Source organism: Dromiciops gliroides, chromosome 1 (assembly GCF_019393635.1).
Source record: "Dromiciops gliroides isolate mDroGli1 chromosome 1, mDroGli1.pri, whole genome shotgun sequence".
NCBI classification, from domain to species: domain Eukaryota; kingdom Metazoa; phylum Chordata; class Mammalia; order Microbiotheria; family Microbiotheriidae; genus Dromiciops; species Dromiciops gliroides.
The window spans coordinates 238,367,757-238,386,073 of NC_057861.1; the positions used below are offsets into that span (position 1 = coordinate 238,367,757).

General features: G+C 40.4%; 1 protein-coding gene across 3 annotated transcripts in view; it reads left to right on the plus strand.

Moving 5' to 3' along the window:
• The window catches only part of LAMA3 (laminin subunit alpha 3), a 341,587-nt gene that overhangs the window by 142,487 nt on the left and 180,783 nt on the right, over positions 1-18,317 (plus strand). For all 3 annotated transcript variants that reach the window (XM_043973095.1, XM_043973110.1, XM_043973101.1), the window contains 6 exons: positions 9-146; positions 3,142-3,188; positions 5,920-6,019; positions 9,133-9,185; positions 9,708-9,813; positions 15,275-15,374. In XM_043973095.1, the coding sequence (XP_043829030.1) occupies positions 9-146; positions 3,142-3,188; positions 5,920-6,019; positions 9,133-9,185; positions 9,708-9,813; positions 15,275-15,374 (544 nt within the window). The remainder of the gene's footprint in view (positions 1-8; positions 147-3,141; positions 3,189-5,919; positions 6,020-9,132; positions 9,186-9,707; positions 9,814-15,274; positions 15,375-18,317) is intronic.

Here is an 18,317-nt window from a genome sequence, read left to right on the forward strand (position 1 = left end):
CAATCTAGCTTGTCAGTGTTCATCCCTTGGTTCGTACCAGACTACATGTGATCCAGTCACTGGGCAGTGTGAATGCCGACCGGGGATTACAGGACAACTGTGTGATCAGTGTCTTTCAGGAGCCTATGATTTCCCCCACTGCCAAGGTAGGCATGCCCAGTTCTGGGCAAAGGTACTTGTGATTAATTTAATTATGTACTAACCAGTTAACAAATTAATGATAATTAGCAAAATAATTCATTAATAATTCTTTAGAGAGGCAATGTGTGGAAAGAGTGCTGAACCTGGAATTAGAGGACCTAAGTTTGAATCTTAGGTTTGACCCTTAGCACTTCTGTGACTTTGGGCAAGTCATTTAACCTCACCCATAAAATGAAGAAGTTGGATTAAATGGCCACTGAAGTCTCTTCCTACTTTAGGTCTATGATCTTAGATAACTCTAAGTTCCCTTCTAACTCTAGATCTATGACCCTATAAAATCAGCCCTACAAATAACTTGATGCCTTCCACCAAAATTCATCTCACTCATTCTTGAGTGCTTTGTGTAAGTGGCACTTAGCCAGAAGGGTCTAGTAACTTTTCATGCATGGCTCAAAAGGATTTTTAGAAGTTTTTCACAAACTATGAATTTTTGATTTCTTGCAGTCATACTTTATATAGTCTTTGAATGCAGCAATGTCCAGTGTAATCCCTTTTGGTTGGATGGAAAGGACAACAGCAAACTTCTAAAAGTTAAACTAGGTGATCAGAATTAATTCCTAGTGATTAGGAAAAGTTTGAATAGCATCCTCTCTTGTTACCTGCTGTTGGTTACTTACTTTTCATAGAATCCTAAAATTCTAGATTACGAAGAGACCTTAGAACACCAGAACTGAGGAAAGACAATTGAATCACCCAGTTAAAAGATTGTTGGTAAGCTTGGAATGTCAAGGTCAGGAACCAGATGGCAAGAAGAAGAGAAATGAATGGAAGGTAAAGAAATGGAAGGCAGCATATATAGGTGACTTTTTCTATGAGTTTTGTAGTAAAAGGAAGAAATACCCACAGGAAAGTAGTTTGACAGTATGACAAGGTCAAAAGAAATCTTTTTAAGAATTGGGGAGACCTGGGGGGCAGATAGTTGGTGCAGTGGATAAAGAACCAGCCCTGGATTCAGGAGGACCTGAGTTCAAATTTGACCTTAGACACTTGACACTTACTAGCTATGTGATCACTAGCAAGTCACTTAACCCCCATTGTCCCGCTAAAAGTTTTAAAAAAAAAGAATTGGGGAGACCTAAATATACTATGGTAGATGGCAGGGAGGGCACTGATTATCAAAATAGTGAAACAGCTATACAATCTTAATCTTGCAAGTGCTAGATCACAAAAGATGAACGAAGCTTAGTTGATTAAATGGGGAGAATGGGGGAAGGGTGGAAAGCAGCAACAGAAGAGGAAAAATAGAATTGCTCAAAGAGGGGAACAAAGAAAGTGGGGGCATGTGACCAAACAACAGAAAGAAACACAATAACAGACAGAAGCAATGGGGAGGGAAGAAGAGCACCAATGGAAAACAAAGAAAGGAGGAATGAGAGGAGAACAGCCGAGGGGCAGAACAGGGAGGTGCTTTTAGGGGGAGTAGAAGGAAGCAGGCTTGAGAAGGAACAGAAGGGACCAACCTGAGAGGCAGCCAGGATGGTAGACAAATGTAAGCAGGAAGGCATCAGGGTTCCTCTTAATACATAAAACCGATCCAGTGCGTGATGACCCTGTGGCATTGCAAAAGGTCTCAATATCAAAGAGGTTTAAATGATGTTTGCAGCATTCTCTTTCCTAAATGTGCTCAGTAATGTTAGAAAGCTTGTCAGTAAGGGTCTGGAAAATGGGCTGGAGTCCTTGAAGTCATAGGAGCAGCGTGTTGTGTAAGTGGACAAAGACATTTCTTTAGTCAGAAATCCAGGGTTCAAGGCCTTGGACTCATTGTTCTTTCTCTGGCCCCTTGGGTAAGTTATTTAATCCTTCTGGGCCTCAGTTTCCTCCTCTGTAAAAGGGGAGTCAGACTTGATAGTCCCTTCTAGCTCTAGCCTTTTGTGAGCCTAAAAACCACCCTCTATTCTTAAGGGAGTGTAATTGAGTATTTGCTGAAAATTGGTGCAACACTGCCCTCTTCTGGACAAATTTACGCTTGCTCAAATTGTTATTTCCAGGCTCCCTACCCTATCCTTCATCCTCTAATAGAAATAAACCTTTAGGGGGTGGCTAGGTGGTGCAGTGGATAAAGCACCAGCCCTGGATTCAGGAGTACCTGAGTTCAAATCCAGCCTCAGATACTTACTGGCTGTGTGACCCTGGGCAAGTCACTTAACCCCCATTGCCCTGCCAAAAAAAAATTTTAAAAAAAATAAAGAAATAATTAAAAAAAAAAAAAAAGAAATAAACCTTTACCCAAAATGGTAGATATCGTTTGTATACAAGTGGAAAATCCTGCTTTTTTCTCTCTGAGCTTTATTCTCTAGGACTCTCGGTGAATAAAAGGCATTCTTGCTATTCATCTATTAAAATGTGGGAGGCAGTATCAGAGAGAGACAGAGACACACAGACACAGACACACAGAAAGAGACAGAGACGCAGAGAGACAAAGAGACACAGAGAAACATAAACACAGAGAGAGACACACACACAGAGTGAGAGAGACAGAGTCAGAGACACAGGGAGAGAGACAGAGAGACAGAAACAGACAGAGACAAAGAAAGAGAGAGAGGCAGACAGAGAAAGACAGACACAAAGACAGAGAGAGTAAGAGAGAGAGAAAGAGGCACAGACAGAGACACACAGAGAGGGGCACACACAGAGAGTGAGAGAGACAGAGACAGAGAGAGACAGAGAAACAGACACAGATACACAAAGAGAGAGACAGAGAAACAGACACAGATACACAAAGAGAGACACACAGAGAGAGACAAACAGACAGAGAAACAGACAGAAAGACACACAGAGAAAGAGAGACAGAGACAGGAGACAAGGCAAGAGACAGAAACAGACAGACACACAGAGAGTTAGAGACAGAGACAGACACAAAGACACAGAGAGAGGGTGTTGGTATAAAAATGCTGTGACCTATAATACAAAAAAGTGACTTTTTTTCTGAATCTGATACAGGTTTCAGTAGTGAATGTGACCCTGTTGGTACCATTGATTCCAGTTCTGTAAGTACAGGTTTACAAAATTATAATTGTTTGAGCTACTAGGATGGTACTTGATACCGGAACTACTAAAGCTCCCTAGAATAAAATAGGGAAGGGAGGCATATTTTTATTCTTATTTTTTTAATTAATAAAGTATTTTATTTTTTTCTGTTACATGTAAAGATAGTTCTCAACTTTTGTTTATACAAGCTTTACAATTTCAGATTTTTCTCCCTCCCTCCCCTCCCTCCCCCCTCCCCTAGACAGCAGGTAATCTGATATAGGTTTTATATATATATATATATACATAATAACATGAACCCTATTTCTGCATTAGTCATGTTATAAGAGAAAAAATCAGAGCAATGATGAAAAACCTCAAAATAGAAAAAAAAAACAACAGCATCAAAAACAAAAGAAATAGTATGGTTCATTCAGCATCTATACTCCACAGTTCTTTTTTTTTTTTCTTGGATTTGGAGATCCTCTTCCATCATGAGTTCCCTGGAACTCTTCTGTGCCATTGCATTGGTGAGAAGAATATAGTCCATCACAGTAGGTCAACACTCAATGTTGATGATACTGTGTACAATGTTCTTCTGGTTCTGTTCATCTCACTCATCATCAGCTCATGCAAGACCCTCCAGGTTTCTCTGAATTCCTCCTGCTCATCATTTCTTACAGCACAATAGTATTCCATTGTATTCATATACCACAACTTGTCCAGCCATTCCCCAATTGATGGGCACCCCCTCAACTTTCAATTCCTTGCCACCACGTAAAGAGCAGCTATAAATATTTTTGTACATGTGGGTCCCTTTCCCCTTTCCATGATTTCTTTGGGAAAAAGACCCAAAAGTGGTATTGCTGGGTCAAAGGGTATGCACAACTTTATTGCCCTTTGGGCATAATTCCAAATTGCTCTCCAGAATGGTTGGATCAGTTCACAGCTCCACCAACAATGCATTAGTGTTCCAATTTTCCCACAGCTTCTCCAACATTTATTATTTTCCTTTTTTGTCATTTTAGCCAATCTGATAGGTGTCAGGTGGTACCTCAGAGTTGTTTTAATTTGCATCTCTCTAATCATTAGAGATTTAGAGCATTTTTTCATATGGGAATAGATAGCTTTGGTTTCTTCATCAGAAAACTGCCTGTTCATATCCTTTGACCATTTCTCAATTGGGGAATAACTTGGGTTCTTATAAATTTGATTTAGTTCCCTATATATTTTGGAGATGAGGCCTTTATCAGAAGTACTGGCCTCAAAAATTGTTTCCCAGCTTTCTGGGGAGGTATATTTTTAAAAGAATTATCTTAGAATTTTAAGAGGTGATGTGGTGTCAAGTTGAGGGAACTAAGCTGATGGTCAGCAAGCAGGCCCAGCTTCAGGTTTATCTCTTTAAGCCTCAGTTTCCTCTGCTGTAAATGGAGATAGTAATATTTGCCCCACTTAACTTACAGGGTTAGGATCAAGTGAGATAGTGTGGATGGAAGAACTTTATAAATCTATAAGGTAGCATTTGGCAATACACATTAGTGGATAGAGGTCTTGTCTTGGAGTCAGAAGACCTGAGTTTTAATTTTGGCTCTGACCCTTACTAGCTATGTAATTTTGAGCAAGTTTACTTGGCCTCTCTAGGCCTTACTTCTATTTGGGATGATCTCTATGGTCCTTTCCAGAGCTGATGCTCTGGATTCTGAATGTGTTATTTTTTTGGAGATGGGGCTTGCATTCTTATTTGAGGTATCAGGAATCCACACAACATCAATTAAAGGTGCAGATATGCAGAATAAGTAAAATATATTTGGTATCACTCCTCCTGCCACAATACAGATTTGCATTTGGGGATCTTTTCCTGCCTCCCAGTAAGCTGGGGTCCTGGCAGGTAGGTGGCTTAGTAGACAGAGTGCTGACCTTGGAGATAGGAAGACCTGCATTTAAATCCTCCCTTAGACAAGTAACTAGCCGTGTGACCTTAACCAAGTCACTCTAAGCCCTCAATTTCTCTATCTGTAAAATAAGAATAAGAGAACCTGCTTCATAGGGTTGTTGTGAGGATCAAGGAAGCTAATATATGTAAACTACTTTGTAAACTTTAAAGTGCCATGTAAATACCAGCTATCATTGTTATAGATAGTAAATATTTCATGGTGAATGGAGAGCTACTCTCAGAGACAGGAAGTCTGGGTTTGAACCAGTCTTTGCTCCATACTGGCTTTGTGACCCTGGGTGAGTCCTTTATTTTTCCATTTGCTCCAGGCCAATCCGAGTTTCAGAGCAGGTGCCAATTTCTTTTGGTAGAGGAAGTATTATCAACAAAGACTTCCATATACTGGTGAAACTTAGGCCCAGTCTCTTATCAGTTATGATCCCAGAAGGCTGGGAAGGCCTCAGATTTATCATATGACAGGTTAACCATCGTATGAGGTCAACACTATTAGTTTGTGGAGGTTTGTGAGGAATTAGAAACCAGTAAGTTTTACTCAAATTCTTATAGATGAAGCCCTCACACTCTCAGATAAACGTAATACTTTTGTTGTCTCTCAAATTTGTGCATATAATACAAAATTTTTCTTTAATAAAAATTACCTTTTTGAATGTACTTAGTTCTATTATGTAGAACCTGAATGCACTTAGTTCCTATTCCAGGGCCAGCAAAACTTCAGTGCCAAGCTTTTGCTCTAAGACCTTTTTGATTGATTGCTTTGACTCCAAGATTCCACATGTTGGATTCTTTTTCCCCAATAGGGGTATTGCCAATGCCAGCTTTATGTCGAAGGTCCTACCTGCAGCATCTGCAAGCCATTATACTGGAATCTGGCAGGGGAAAACCCTGATGGATGTTCAGGTAAGATTTTCTACACACCGCTCTTGGCCACATTGTAACTTCTTTTACCATTCTTTATCACAGTGGCTGAGCCAACCCAAGCTTTTCATTTTAGTCAAAGCTGGTCCTCTGAAACCCATAAGGACACTTTGATGATTTTACCTTCTGCTAGAAATTCTGTCGGTTTTGAAATTGCCATAGCAGATAGACAGCCCTGGTCACCAGTCATATTTCATTGACCACTAAGGCAATAATCAACTGTTTTCTTACTGTGGGCTTCTACTTTATTCTCTCTGATTTTATTTTATGCTTCTGTTGATATTGGCGCAAAAAACTTTGAATTCAATTTAGTTCAACAAACATGCAGAGGACCGTGCATTTATTTGCTCAGAGTATGGTGCTAGGTCCTGGGAAGATGTAAAGATAAAGAAGACATTGTGGTGCTTGCCCTCACAAACCTTGAAATATAAAGGGGAGATAAAGTATTTAGAGAAATAACCATAATACAAAAAAGGGAACATTATAAATGCAGGAGAGAAATATGAAGATAGCGTTTTGTGGGGTCCAGGGAGGAAAATTAAATTTTCTGATCAAGTAAATCAGGGAAGGCTTTATGAATGAGGTTTTGAGCTGAGGCATGAAAAAGAGGTAGGATTTTATCACGTGGAGAATGCATTAGAGGCTGCAGGGGTGGTCGGGGAATAGGAAGCAGTAAGAATATAGCCTTGGAGTTAGGAAAGCATAGGACATGCCCAGAGGAGTAGAATTAGGCTAAAGCATGGACTACTCTACTATGGTGTAAAAGAGAAATAGGAAGACAGGGGGCATCAGATCATGGAAGGGCTCAAGACCAGGCTGAGTTGTTACTTTATTCTGTAAGCCACAGGGAGAAGGAAGGGGTGTGTGTGTGTGTGTGTGTGTGTGTGTGTGTGTGTGTGTGTGTGTGTGTGTGTATGTGTGTGTGTGTGAGAGAGAGAGATGGATCAGATTTGTGTACTTCCAGAATCCTCTGTCAGCCATGTCAAGTCATCATCGGCCAGACACCCACCAAATGCCATGTGCTGTGCTAAGCCTTGGAGATACAAAGAAAGGCAAAAACACAGGCACTGCCTTCAAGGTGCTTACACTTTAATGGGGAGATGAGATTCAAACAACTTCATACAGACAAGATAGAGATATAAATCTAGATCTGCATATGTATATATGTGTATATGTGCATAACATATACACATGTTATATATAAATATATAGATATGTATCTCATTTGTATATAGTTGTTATTACATAATATATTCACATGTAATAAACACACATACGTTATATTTAAGATTACCAAAAATTTATTGGATTGTGTACAAACGTGTTTATATATATTCATTTATATATGTACATGCACAAATATGTATGCACACACTTAGAATTTCTCCTGGGTGTGGATATATGAGTATATATATAAATACATATGTGTGTGTATGTATATATATATATACATGCATATGCACATACACATGTAGGATAAATTAGAGGTAATCTTAGAGGGAAGGCACACATATTAAGGAGGCTTCTTGCAGAAGGTAGGATTTTAGGATTTTATCGGTGACTTGAGGGAAGCCAGGAAGGCCAGGAAACAAATGAGTATGGAGAGAAAGCCAGGCATGGGAGACAGTCAGTGAAGATGCATGGAGCCTGATGGTGGAATGTCTTGTTTGAGAAACGGCAAGGATGCTGATGTCACTGGATCGTGTATTTGCTGCACATGAATAACCCAGTCCTGTGACTGAGTCAAAGGCTTTGTGATAATCAAGAAAAGAATGCCAAGGAGCTTTCAGACATCTTGCTCAATAATTGGCAAATTAATAGTCAGTCATTCTTCATAGATTTTGTTTTAATTATACAAGCCACAAATATTTAAAATAACATGTAACTGACCAATTTCTGGAGGGGCTTCTGCTGTTCTCATCTTTTTCTTTTAATTTTCTTTTTATTCTGGGAACACACAAAAAAGGATTCTATATGAAACTGGATCTCCATTTCACAGTTGCTTGCTTTAAATATATGTATAGATAATAAATTCCACATATTCCTTTCAAAACTGTCCTATATGTGCTTCTGTTCTCTTCGGTGCATTAATATATATAACCATACATACATATTATACATTATATTATATCTCTATATTTACATATTTTTATATTAAATGGCCCTCTGGTTTTGTTACTAATAGTAGCAATATAAAGGATATATTGAAAAGAGAAAGGCAATAGAGGGTACTGAAGTAGTCCAGGGAAGGTTGTGATAAAGACCTGAAATGGGGGCAGGGAAATAGCATTAGAATAGAGAAGAAGTGAGGGATATTCTGACCATGGGTAATTGGGTAAGTGGAATTGCTATTGACAGAAATAATGAGTAGGAGTAGGAACAAACAGGTTTGGGGGAAAGATGATCAGTTTGGTCCATATCAAATTTGGAATAGATGAAGATATTAAACAGAATGAAATATCATCTATTAATTATTTTTTTTTTGGTGAGGCAATTGGGGTTAAGTGACTTACCCAGGGTCACACAGCTAGTAAGTGTCAAGTGTCTGAGGCTGGATTTGAACTCAGGTACTCCTGATTCCAGAGCCTGTGCTCTATCCATTGTGCCACCTAGCTGCCCCACCTATTAATTCTAAGACTGTGGAAAGAGTACTTACTTGCTTTGGAGTCAGTCCCACTTCTGATACTTGGTACCCATGTGACCTGGGGCAAATCATTTATCCTCTCTGGCCTCAGTTTCCTGAATCGTAAAAGGAGGGGGTTGGACTACGATAGTTTCTGAGGTCCTTTCTAGAACTAAAGTCTTGACCCCAAGAACTTTAGCCTAGAGCTCATTTAAAATTCTTCCGTGCTATACATCTCACTTGTAGTGCCCATAAGTTGGCTACAGCTAACAAGCTATGGGTGATCCTCATCTGCTACAAGGAAGTTTTTGAAGTGCCAGAAGTGTGTGGCCACATTTCTGCCAAAAATTTCACTAAATGTCAGACAGCAGATCTCCCACGTCCTCTGAGCCACAGGGAATGTCCTGGTGCAAGCCTCGGTCCAGAGGCTGTTTTGTCAAAGTGCTTCATTTCCTATTGTCTGTCTTCACAGAATGCCAGTGCGACGTGACTGGAACATTAAGTGGCATTGGAGAATGTGAGCAGGTAATTCACATGGAGAGTGCTGTGTGACATAGGCGCGAAATGTCACAGAAACCGTTTATGGAATTCCTTAGTGGGAATAATTGATGACCCTGAAGTTATATGTGGGGGTGTGCTGGTAAATGTGCAACAGCTAGATTTTTGAAAGAAAAAAAAAGGCACGTGTGATACCTGTTTTAAAGTTCATGTTTAATTTGCATTTTGAACGCTTTCTCTGTTACTTTCTGAAGTCTAGAAATCAACAAAGCAGTAAATTAATCAAGCCCTGATTTCTGAGATGTAGAAGCTCAGATTGAAAATTAACAATCAGCTCTTGAGAAGCAGCTTGAGCTGGCTCCAGCACACCTCTGATTATATGGTACATGGTGTATTAATGCGTATTTTGAGATTTCTTCGTGCATTGCTGGAGTTTTTACAATGAAATCTTTGATAAACATTTTTCAAATCATTCTTGCTTGACTTAAACTACTTTCCATTTTAAATTATGTTTAAATCCTTATTCTCTGACAAATTATTGTTCCACAGAGAGAGGGTGGATGTTACTGTAAGCCTCACGTCTGTGGTGATTCCTGTAATACCTGTGAAGATGGTTATTTTGCTCTGGGAGACAGCAATTACTTTGGGTGCCAAGGTAAATTCTGTTTTGGTGGGAACTAGATGGTCATAGCAAAAGCCTGGGGGGTATCAAGGGAAGTCCAAAAGACTTCCCTTTGTGCATGGGGTTATTTTTTAGCTTTATGTCCCTAGCAACCAGCACCGTTCCATATGCATCATCACATACTTGATAAATACTTGTTGGGGGCAGCTAGGTGGATAGAGTGGAGAGAGCTCTGGGCTTGGGGTCAGGAAGACCCGAGTTTAAAAGTGGTCTCAGATACTAGTGAGCTGTGAGACCCTGGGTAAGTCACTTAACCTTTGTCTGCCTCAGTTTCCCCAACCATAAATGGGGATAATAGCGTTACCTCCAAGTGGTTTTTTTATAAAGATAAAAAGAATTGCTTTGCAATCACTTCTCTATTCATTGTGCAATGCTCTATAATTGTGGGCAGCTAAATGGCACAGTGGATAGAGTACTGGACATGGAGTCAGGAAGATTCATCTTCATGAGTTCAAATCTGGCCTCAGAAACTTACTAACTGTGTGACCCTGGGCAAGACACTTTACCTTGTTTGTCTCAGTTTCCTCATCTGTAAAATGAGCTGGAGAAGGAAATGGCAAACCAGTCCAGTGCCTTTGCCAAGAAAACCTCAAATAGGGTCACAAAGAGTTGGACAGGATTAAAAAATAACCTCTATCATCATTATTGCTGTTATTATTTTTATTATTCTGCCATAAATATGTAAATGGTAAATAAGAGTAAATCATAATACATTGTATGTGAGTACTTCCACTCAGTTGCACCATGTTATTAATTTAGGATTATGTGGTATTTAGTTGGACACCCAATGAATACCCAAGCAATGTCAGGATGTCTTTGGACCAAGATGCCTTTGAGGGACCCAATTAAGCTAATATTGGCTTTGTTCAGGTTACAGTACCAAAGAATCACAGACTTTCAGGCTTAGAGACCTTGAAGTGCATATCATTCCATCTGAACCTGAAGAGGAATTATCTCTATCACATACTGTCAAGTGGCCATCCAGCCTTCTCTTGAAGACCTCTAGTGATGGGGAACTCATTCCGTATATAATTGCATCTATCCTGCAGGGTTGTTGTAAGGATCCCATGAGATCATGTATGTAAAGCATTTTGCACGCCCACAAATACTAAATAAATGAGAGCTGTTGTTATTATTAACTCCAAGGCAGCCCATTTAACTCAGGTAACTGATTATTGGGGATTTTTTCCCTTTCATCAAGCTTAAATCTACCTGGCTGCAGCTACACTCAGTGCCCCTAGCTCTGCTCCCTGGGGCTGGGTAGAATGAGTCTTGGGCCCTCTTCCATATGACATACATGTGAAGGTCGAACTCATAGCATGCATGCCCCTTCTCCCCCCAGAGTCTTATTTTCTCCAGGTTAAAAACCCAACTGATTCTCATTGGGCCTGGTTTGGGGGCCCTTACCATCCTCATCATCCTCTCTCTGCACTCTCATTTGTCAGTGTTCTTTCCAAAAGACGCAAGCAGGTGGCACAGTAGACAGAGTGTGAGACCTGGAGTCAGGAAGACCTGAGTTCAAATCCTACCTCAGATGTTTTTTGAGCTATATAACCTCAGGCAAGTCAAAACTTCAGTCTGCCTCAGTTTTCTCATCTACAAAATGGGGATAATAATACCACTTACCTTTCAGGGTTATTGCAGGGATGAAAGACTGAGTTATAAAGCACTTTGGAAGCCTTAAAGTGCTATATGAATGACATTCTCATTAATTTTATTAATATTATTATTATAAAATGTGGCAAAAGAAATGAATCCATAATTCCAGGACAAGTTATAAGAAGACCATCACCTCCTTTGCTGAGGACTCACTTTAATGTAGCCTAAATACTTAAAGAAATGAATTCAGGCTATTCACTACATGGCCAAATACTGAAACTGAAGCTTAAATGCTTTGGCTACATAATGGAAAAAGACCCTGATGTTGGGAAGAATTGAAGGCAAAAGGAAAAGGGGACAGCAGAGAGGATGAAATGGACACAGGGTCATGGAAACAATGATGAGCTTGGACAGACTTGGGGAGATAATGGAGAAGAGAAGAGCCTGACCGGCCATGCAGGATCATGCACAGCCGGACACAGCCGAACCACTGAATGCCAACAAAAGATGACATTAGCGGGGCAGCTAGGTGGTGCAGTGGATAGAGCACTGGCCCTGGAGTCAGGAGTACCTGAGTTCAAATCCAGCCTCAGACACTTTACACACTTACTAGCTGTGTGACCCTGGCCAAGTCACTTAACCCCAATTGCCTCACTTAAAAAAAAAAAGTTGATGTTAGCACCTTGCTGACTTGTTCTGAGTCTGCATCATATAACTGTGGGTGTCTGTCCTGTACTCCTGCCCTTCTCTCTCTCTTTCTCTGCTTTCTGTATTTGCCTCTGTCTCTCTGTCTCTGTCTCTCTGTCTAACAGGATTTTCAAAGCAGCAGAGTTCATTCCTTGCCAATGCTTTGTCTGTGACCTACTGTGACAAGAGTGGTAAATGAGGAATGTAGGAATGCCTAGCACAGCGCCATGGGGATTATGGGCGTTCAATATTTATTGATGGATTTGACTTAATGGTTGTGTGAGCGTGTTAAAGGACAGCTTAGACAGAAATGGATGACATAAAAGTACAAATTAGGAGGAAAAGAGCCAGAAACCACAACAAATTACACTTGTGACCAAAAGAGAATAAATAGTTTGACTGAAAAACAGTAACATAAAATTAGAATTATTAAATACAGGACTTGGCACATAGTTGTTGTTCAGTCATTTTTCAGTCGTGTCCAGCTCTTTGTGGCCTCATTTGGGGTTTTCTTGGCAAAGGTATTGGAGTGGTTTGCCTTCTCCAGCTCATTCTATAGATGAAGAAACAGGCAAACATTTGCCCAGGGTCACACAGCTTTGAAGTGTCTAAGGCCAGAATTGAACTCAGGAAGATGAGTCTTCTTGACTCTGGACAAGGCACTCTATCCCTTGTACCACCCAGCTTCCCTAGTAATCACTTAATAGATGCTTGTTGTTGATGATAATGCTAATTTAGTGCCAGCAGATGAATACAGTATTCAGAGGTTTTTTTTAATTACTAAATGAAATGCTAGGTAATATCAAATTGCCAACTTGTAAAGATCCAATTTACAAATACCTTCTATGTACAAAAGGGCACTAGAGACTCCTGCCTCAATTTCCCCATCACATCCCCTTACCCCAGACCATATTTTCTCCCATAATTTAGTATCTGGACTTCCAAATAATCTCTAAATACTAACTAATTATGAAACCTAGAATGTATTTGACCTTGAAAGGCATCTCCTGTTTTGTGGATGTAGAAAGATAACATGTAGGTGACCATAAATATTATCCCTTCTCGTCTTCTCCTTCCACCCTCACAAACAGGCACAAGCATTCCTTACCTTGCCAGAGCCCTCCCCTCCCCCAATATCCTTCCTGTGGGTGAAGAGAAGGTTTCTGTTGCTGCAAAAAGGTGTCGAGATAGGAAAGTTCATGGGGTTCAGAGCATCTGGTCTTGGAGATAATCTAATATAATCCTTTTATTTATTTATCTATCTATCTATCTATCTATCTATTTATTTATTTATTGCAGGGCAATGGGGGTTAAGTCACTTGCCCAGGGTCACACAGCTAGTAAGTGTCAGGTGTCTGAGGCCGGATTTGAACTCAGGTACTCTTGAATCCAGGGCCAGTGCTTTATCCACTGCTCCACCTGGCCGCCCCCAATCCTTTTATTTTTAAGACGAGAAAACTAAGGCCAAGACTTGTTTGATCAAGGTCCTATAGATAGCAGAGAAAGAGCTAGAACCCAGGTTCTCTGACTTTAAATCTAGAAGTCTCTCTGCTATCTGTGTATGCCCCTACATTCCATTACTGTTTGTGCCTTCTCTCTACTAAGTTTCCAGAAACATTCACTGCCTGTATTTTGAGAATATTTAGTGGGAACTCAGAACGCATTTTCCAAAACAACATTTAGAAATAATAGTTAGCTGTAATTAGCTGAGAGAAATGATTATTTTGCCATTATATTAATAACCAATAATTAATTTGGGATCCAGGCTTTTCTCCTTTATTTCCTAACTTAAAGTCCAGCCGCTGTAAAAAGTCAGTCATTGAAGGACAAGACTGATTGATGAGATTGTCCTAACCCTCAAAGTACATGCTCTTTAATCTGGGGTTGTACCCCACCCAACTGGGAAGCCTTACTTCTGTTTAGAGTGTAAACAGAATGCAGTCTGGACTAGTTCTTACTTCAAGGAAAAGAGGCTCTGTCCTTGTACCTCTCCATTAGCATTCTCATGAATGAGAAATCCAACCAGAGTGGTCTGGATGGAGATGGATTCCTTTGTCCAGATCACTGGAGGTGGGGGAGTCTCATGATCAAGGCACCTTCTCAGCAGGAGGAGCTGAAGACCTCTAGCCCACCTCCTCATTACATGTCCACCAATCAGTTGTCAAGGGAATTCCCTTTCAATAGCTTTCAAGCTATCCATGGTTTGGGTGTTTTTTTGTGGGGTTTTTGCAGGGCAATGAGGGTTAAGTGACTTGCCTGGGGTCATATAGCTAGTAAGTGTCAAGTGTCTGAGACTGGATTTGAACTCAGGTCCTCTTGAATCCAGGGCCAGTGCTTTGTGCCACTGTGCCAAGTAGCTGCCCCTTATCTATGTGCTTTGTCTTTGGTTGCCAAGAGAAACTATTGACTATCAATTTATTGATTATTAGCTAGACTAATAAACTGGTTATTAATTACCCAGAAACTCTCTCAGCATTTTTCATTCATCACATAGTTCTGCCGTCTAGATACATAGAGTTAAATAGGCTTTTGTGGTATGGCTTGGGAATTGAGGCTCTATTTAATAATAATAATACCTCATTCATTTGTATAGAACCTTATGGTTCCATGGTATTTTCCTCCCAACAACCCCATGAGGTAGGTGGTAAATAGGGATTGGCTCTGTAATCTCATAGAGATAGGGAATCCCCAGGTGAAGACACTCCCTCTGCTGATGCAGGACAGCCTCTTCTCTGCAATTTATAGGCTCAGAATGTTGAGAGATCTCTGGGCTTCTAGATAATCTCTAAATTCTCACTAGTCTAATTTAAACCCAGAGCATTGGGGGGACTTGCCCAGGGTCCTATTGGCCAGTATGTATCAAGGGAAGGACTCTGAACCCAAGTTTAGTTCCCACACTGCTCAAACAATATAATTATTTCAAGTCCAAACTACGAACTTTACACTGAACTTCTGATTCATAATTGGACTGACTATATTATTTAAAATGCCAGATGAATGGTCAATATTTTGAAAGAAAACAGGTGCGTCTTACTTTATGGAACATCTGGTCATTGATTTTGTTTCTACTTCTAAGTATGACATAATGAGTCACCAGGCACCTTTTTTTTTTAAAGTTTCAAAATGAATGTCGTTTCTTAATTTTCAGGATGTCAGTGTGACATTGGGGGATCTGTCAACTTTATGTGTGATGACCTTTCTGGAGCCTGCCAATGTAGGGAACATATCGTGGGCAAGTCGTGCCAACAGTAAGTCTTACTCTGAGGCTTATTTCATGATTTCTGTTAATGTTCATGATTATCATACCACCTAGGAGGACATTAGAAATAATCTAGATTAGAAATATTTTTTAAAATGTGGAAACTGATATTTAAATTGGTTAGTTGACTTACCCAAGGTCACATGGATAGGACATAGCAGAGCTGGGAATTGAACCCATGTTCTTTCTGATCTAGAATTGAGGTAAAGTGAGAAGCTGCTCTGAGGTTAAATCATGACATATTATAAATTGGCATTTGAAGATAGGCTTAGAAACTTTGAGGGTTTGTGTGTGTGTGTGTGTGTGTGTGTGTGTGTGTTTGTGTGTGGCAATTGGGGTCCCAGGGTCACACAGCTAGTAAGTGTTAAGTGTCTGAGGTCGGATTTGAACTCAGGTCCTCCTGACTTCAGGGCCGGTGCTCTATCCACTGTGCCACCTAGCTGCCCCCTACTTTGAGGGCTTTTTAACCTCTAACACATTTCACTCCAATTAACCCAGACCAACTTCACTAGCAAGTCACCAGAGGCTACAAATGACCAAATAATCATAGGAGCATCAATTTAGAGGAGGAAGCAACATCAGAGGCCATCTTGTCCAATCTCAACTGAGGCCCAGAGTGTTTCAGTGACTTGCCCATAGTCTCACAGTAAGCGTTCAGAGGTGAGATTTGAACTCAAGTTTTCTCAACTCCAGAGCTTTTTTTCCTTTTTTTTGCCCCTAAAATATTGGCCTCTTGGGGGAAGCTAGGTGGCTCAGTGAATAGAGCACCGGCCCTGAAATTGGGAGGACCTGAGTTCAAATCTCATCTCAGACACTTAATAGCTGTGTGACCCTGGGGAAGTCACTTAACCCCAATTGCCTTAAACATCTGGTACCATCTCTAGTCATGCTGATATATATTGGACTCAGATGGCTCTGGAGAAGAGAGTGAGGTTGGTGACCTTGCACAGCCCTCCCTCACTTAAATCCAATTCAGTGCAATCCATGCCATCACCTCCCAATGTCATGGTCCTCTTCAAGAAAAAAGAACAAACAACAATTGGCCTTATAATTTTAGCATAAGGAGATTAAGAAGTGGGGATAAATTAGATTCAGAGGCACCATGGGGCTGACCTTGCCCACTTTGCTGTCCCATAGGCCTGGTCTAGGTTAGCTTTAACAGCCAACCCTGTGAAAAAGTTGCCCTAATAAGGTGCCTTGTGGAGTGATCTAATGAGAAGAGCCATGGAGGAGGGACTAAGAGCCCCACTGTTTGATTTCAACTCTGCCAGTTATCTGCCTGCTCAAGTGACCTTAGACAAGTGACTTCAGCTGTCTGGGCCCCTTCCTCACTTGTAAAAAGAGGGGTCTGGACTACATGATCCCTTATAGCTTTGATGAAGTATCACAGGAAGTAGTATCACAGGGTCATAACTGGGGGTCCACAAGCTTGGAGCATTGACAGGCCTGACATCCCTTTATTCTGCTGGACAGAAAAGCTTTGAAAATGTCCATGGCAATGATCTTCTCTGCCTTGAGGAGTTAAAATGAATAATTCTTCCTTGGTAGGTGTTAGAGAAATTATTCTATTACATACTTTAAAAAAAATCCCTGTAGCATTAGTCAGTCCAGTCAATAAACATTTATTAAGTGCCTACTGTGTGCAATTGAGGCAGCTAGATGGCTAGGTGGATCGAGATCTGGGCTCTCAGGAAGACTTGAGTTCAAATTCAGCCTCAGACACTTACTATCTGTGTGACCCTGGGCAAGTCACTTAACCTCCGGTTTACCTTAATCCACTGGAGAAGGAAATGGCAAATCACTCCAGTATCTTTGCCAAGAAAACCCCACAGACAGTATGGTCCACAGGGTCACGAAGAGTTAGATACAACTGAACAACTGAACAACAGCAACAAAATGTTGTAGGCCTGTGTTAAGTGCTGCAGATTTAAAAAGCGGCAAAAGATGGTTCCTGACCCCAAGAAGATTACAATCTGATGGTAGTTATAAAAATGTTAGAGACAGTTACATGATGCAGTAGATAGAATGCTAGACCTTGTAAGAGCTAAAATTCTAGATGTACTATCTAAAATCTAAGGAGTGGTTGCCAATAAATTATAAGCTTTAGCAAGAGTATTTAAATGTTTAAGTATTTATTAAAGAACATTAGGATCAGAGAGAAAGGTAAACATCTAACTGTTTCTAAGAGACTCTATCATCCAACCCACCATGGTGAGGTCAGGAACCAAAAAGAGAGAGAACCCCTCTGCCAGTGTCTGCTTCCTACTTCATGTCCCCTTCCCAGAAATGGGAGGCTCCTCAAGTTGATTGGCTGGTAGCCTTAATAAACAGTACCCATGAGCAAACGTCACTTCCTGATGCTAAGGACCTTGACCACATGGCTTGCCCTCAGAGGCCTTCACCTCATGGTGGAGCTTTTCTACAGTAAGTCTCCAGCAGGTGGCATCATTCCAATCATTACAACCTAGAGTTAAGGCTTCAGGCATTTAGTAACTGTGTGACCCTGGGCAAGTCACTCTACCAGCCTCAGGTTCTTCATCTGCAAAATGGGGACAATAACAGCTGTCCCCCAGTGCTGTTGTGAGTATAAAATGGGTCAATATTTGTAAAGCTATTTGCAAACCTGCAGTGCTGTGTAAATGTTACCAGTTGTCATTCTTCATGTTCTGAAATTCCACAATATGCAGAACATCCAATAAGTTGCATTATTTTCTTTAAAATCCCTGTGGCATTAGTTAAAAGTTAACAAAAATTTCAAACGTATGTGCTACCATCCTTGGTTACCTATGTGTTAATACTAAAAATTGTTTTAGGCCTGGTAAAAGGGCAGATTAACTACCACTGGCATAGAGTACCAGTGCATTGTAAGAAGTCCCTAACTATAATGTCAACTTTTCAGGAAAGTACTTTTATTTTGAAAGTAAGAAAGAAA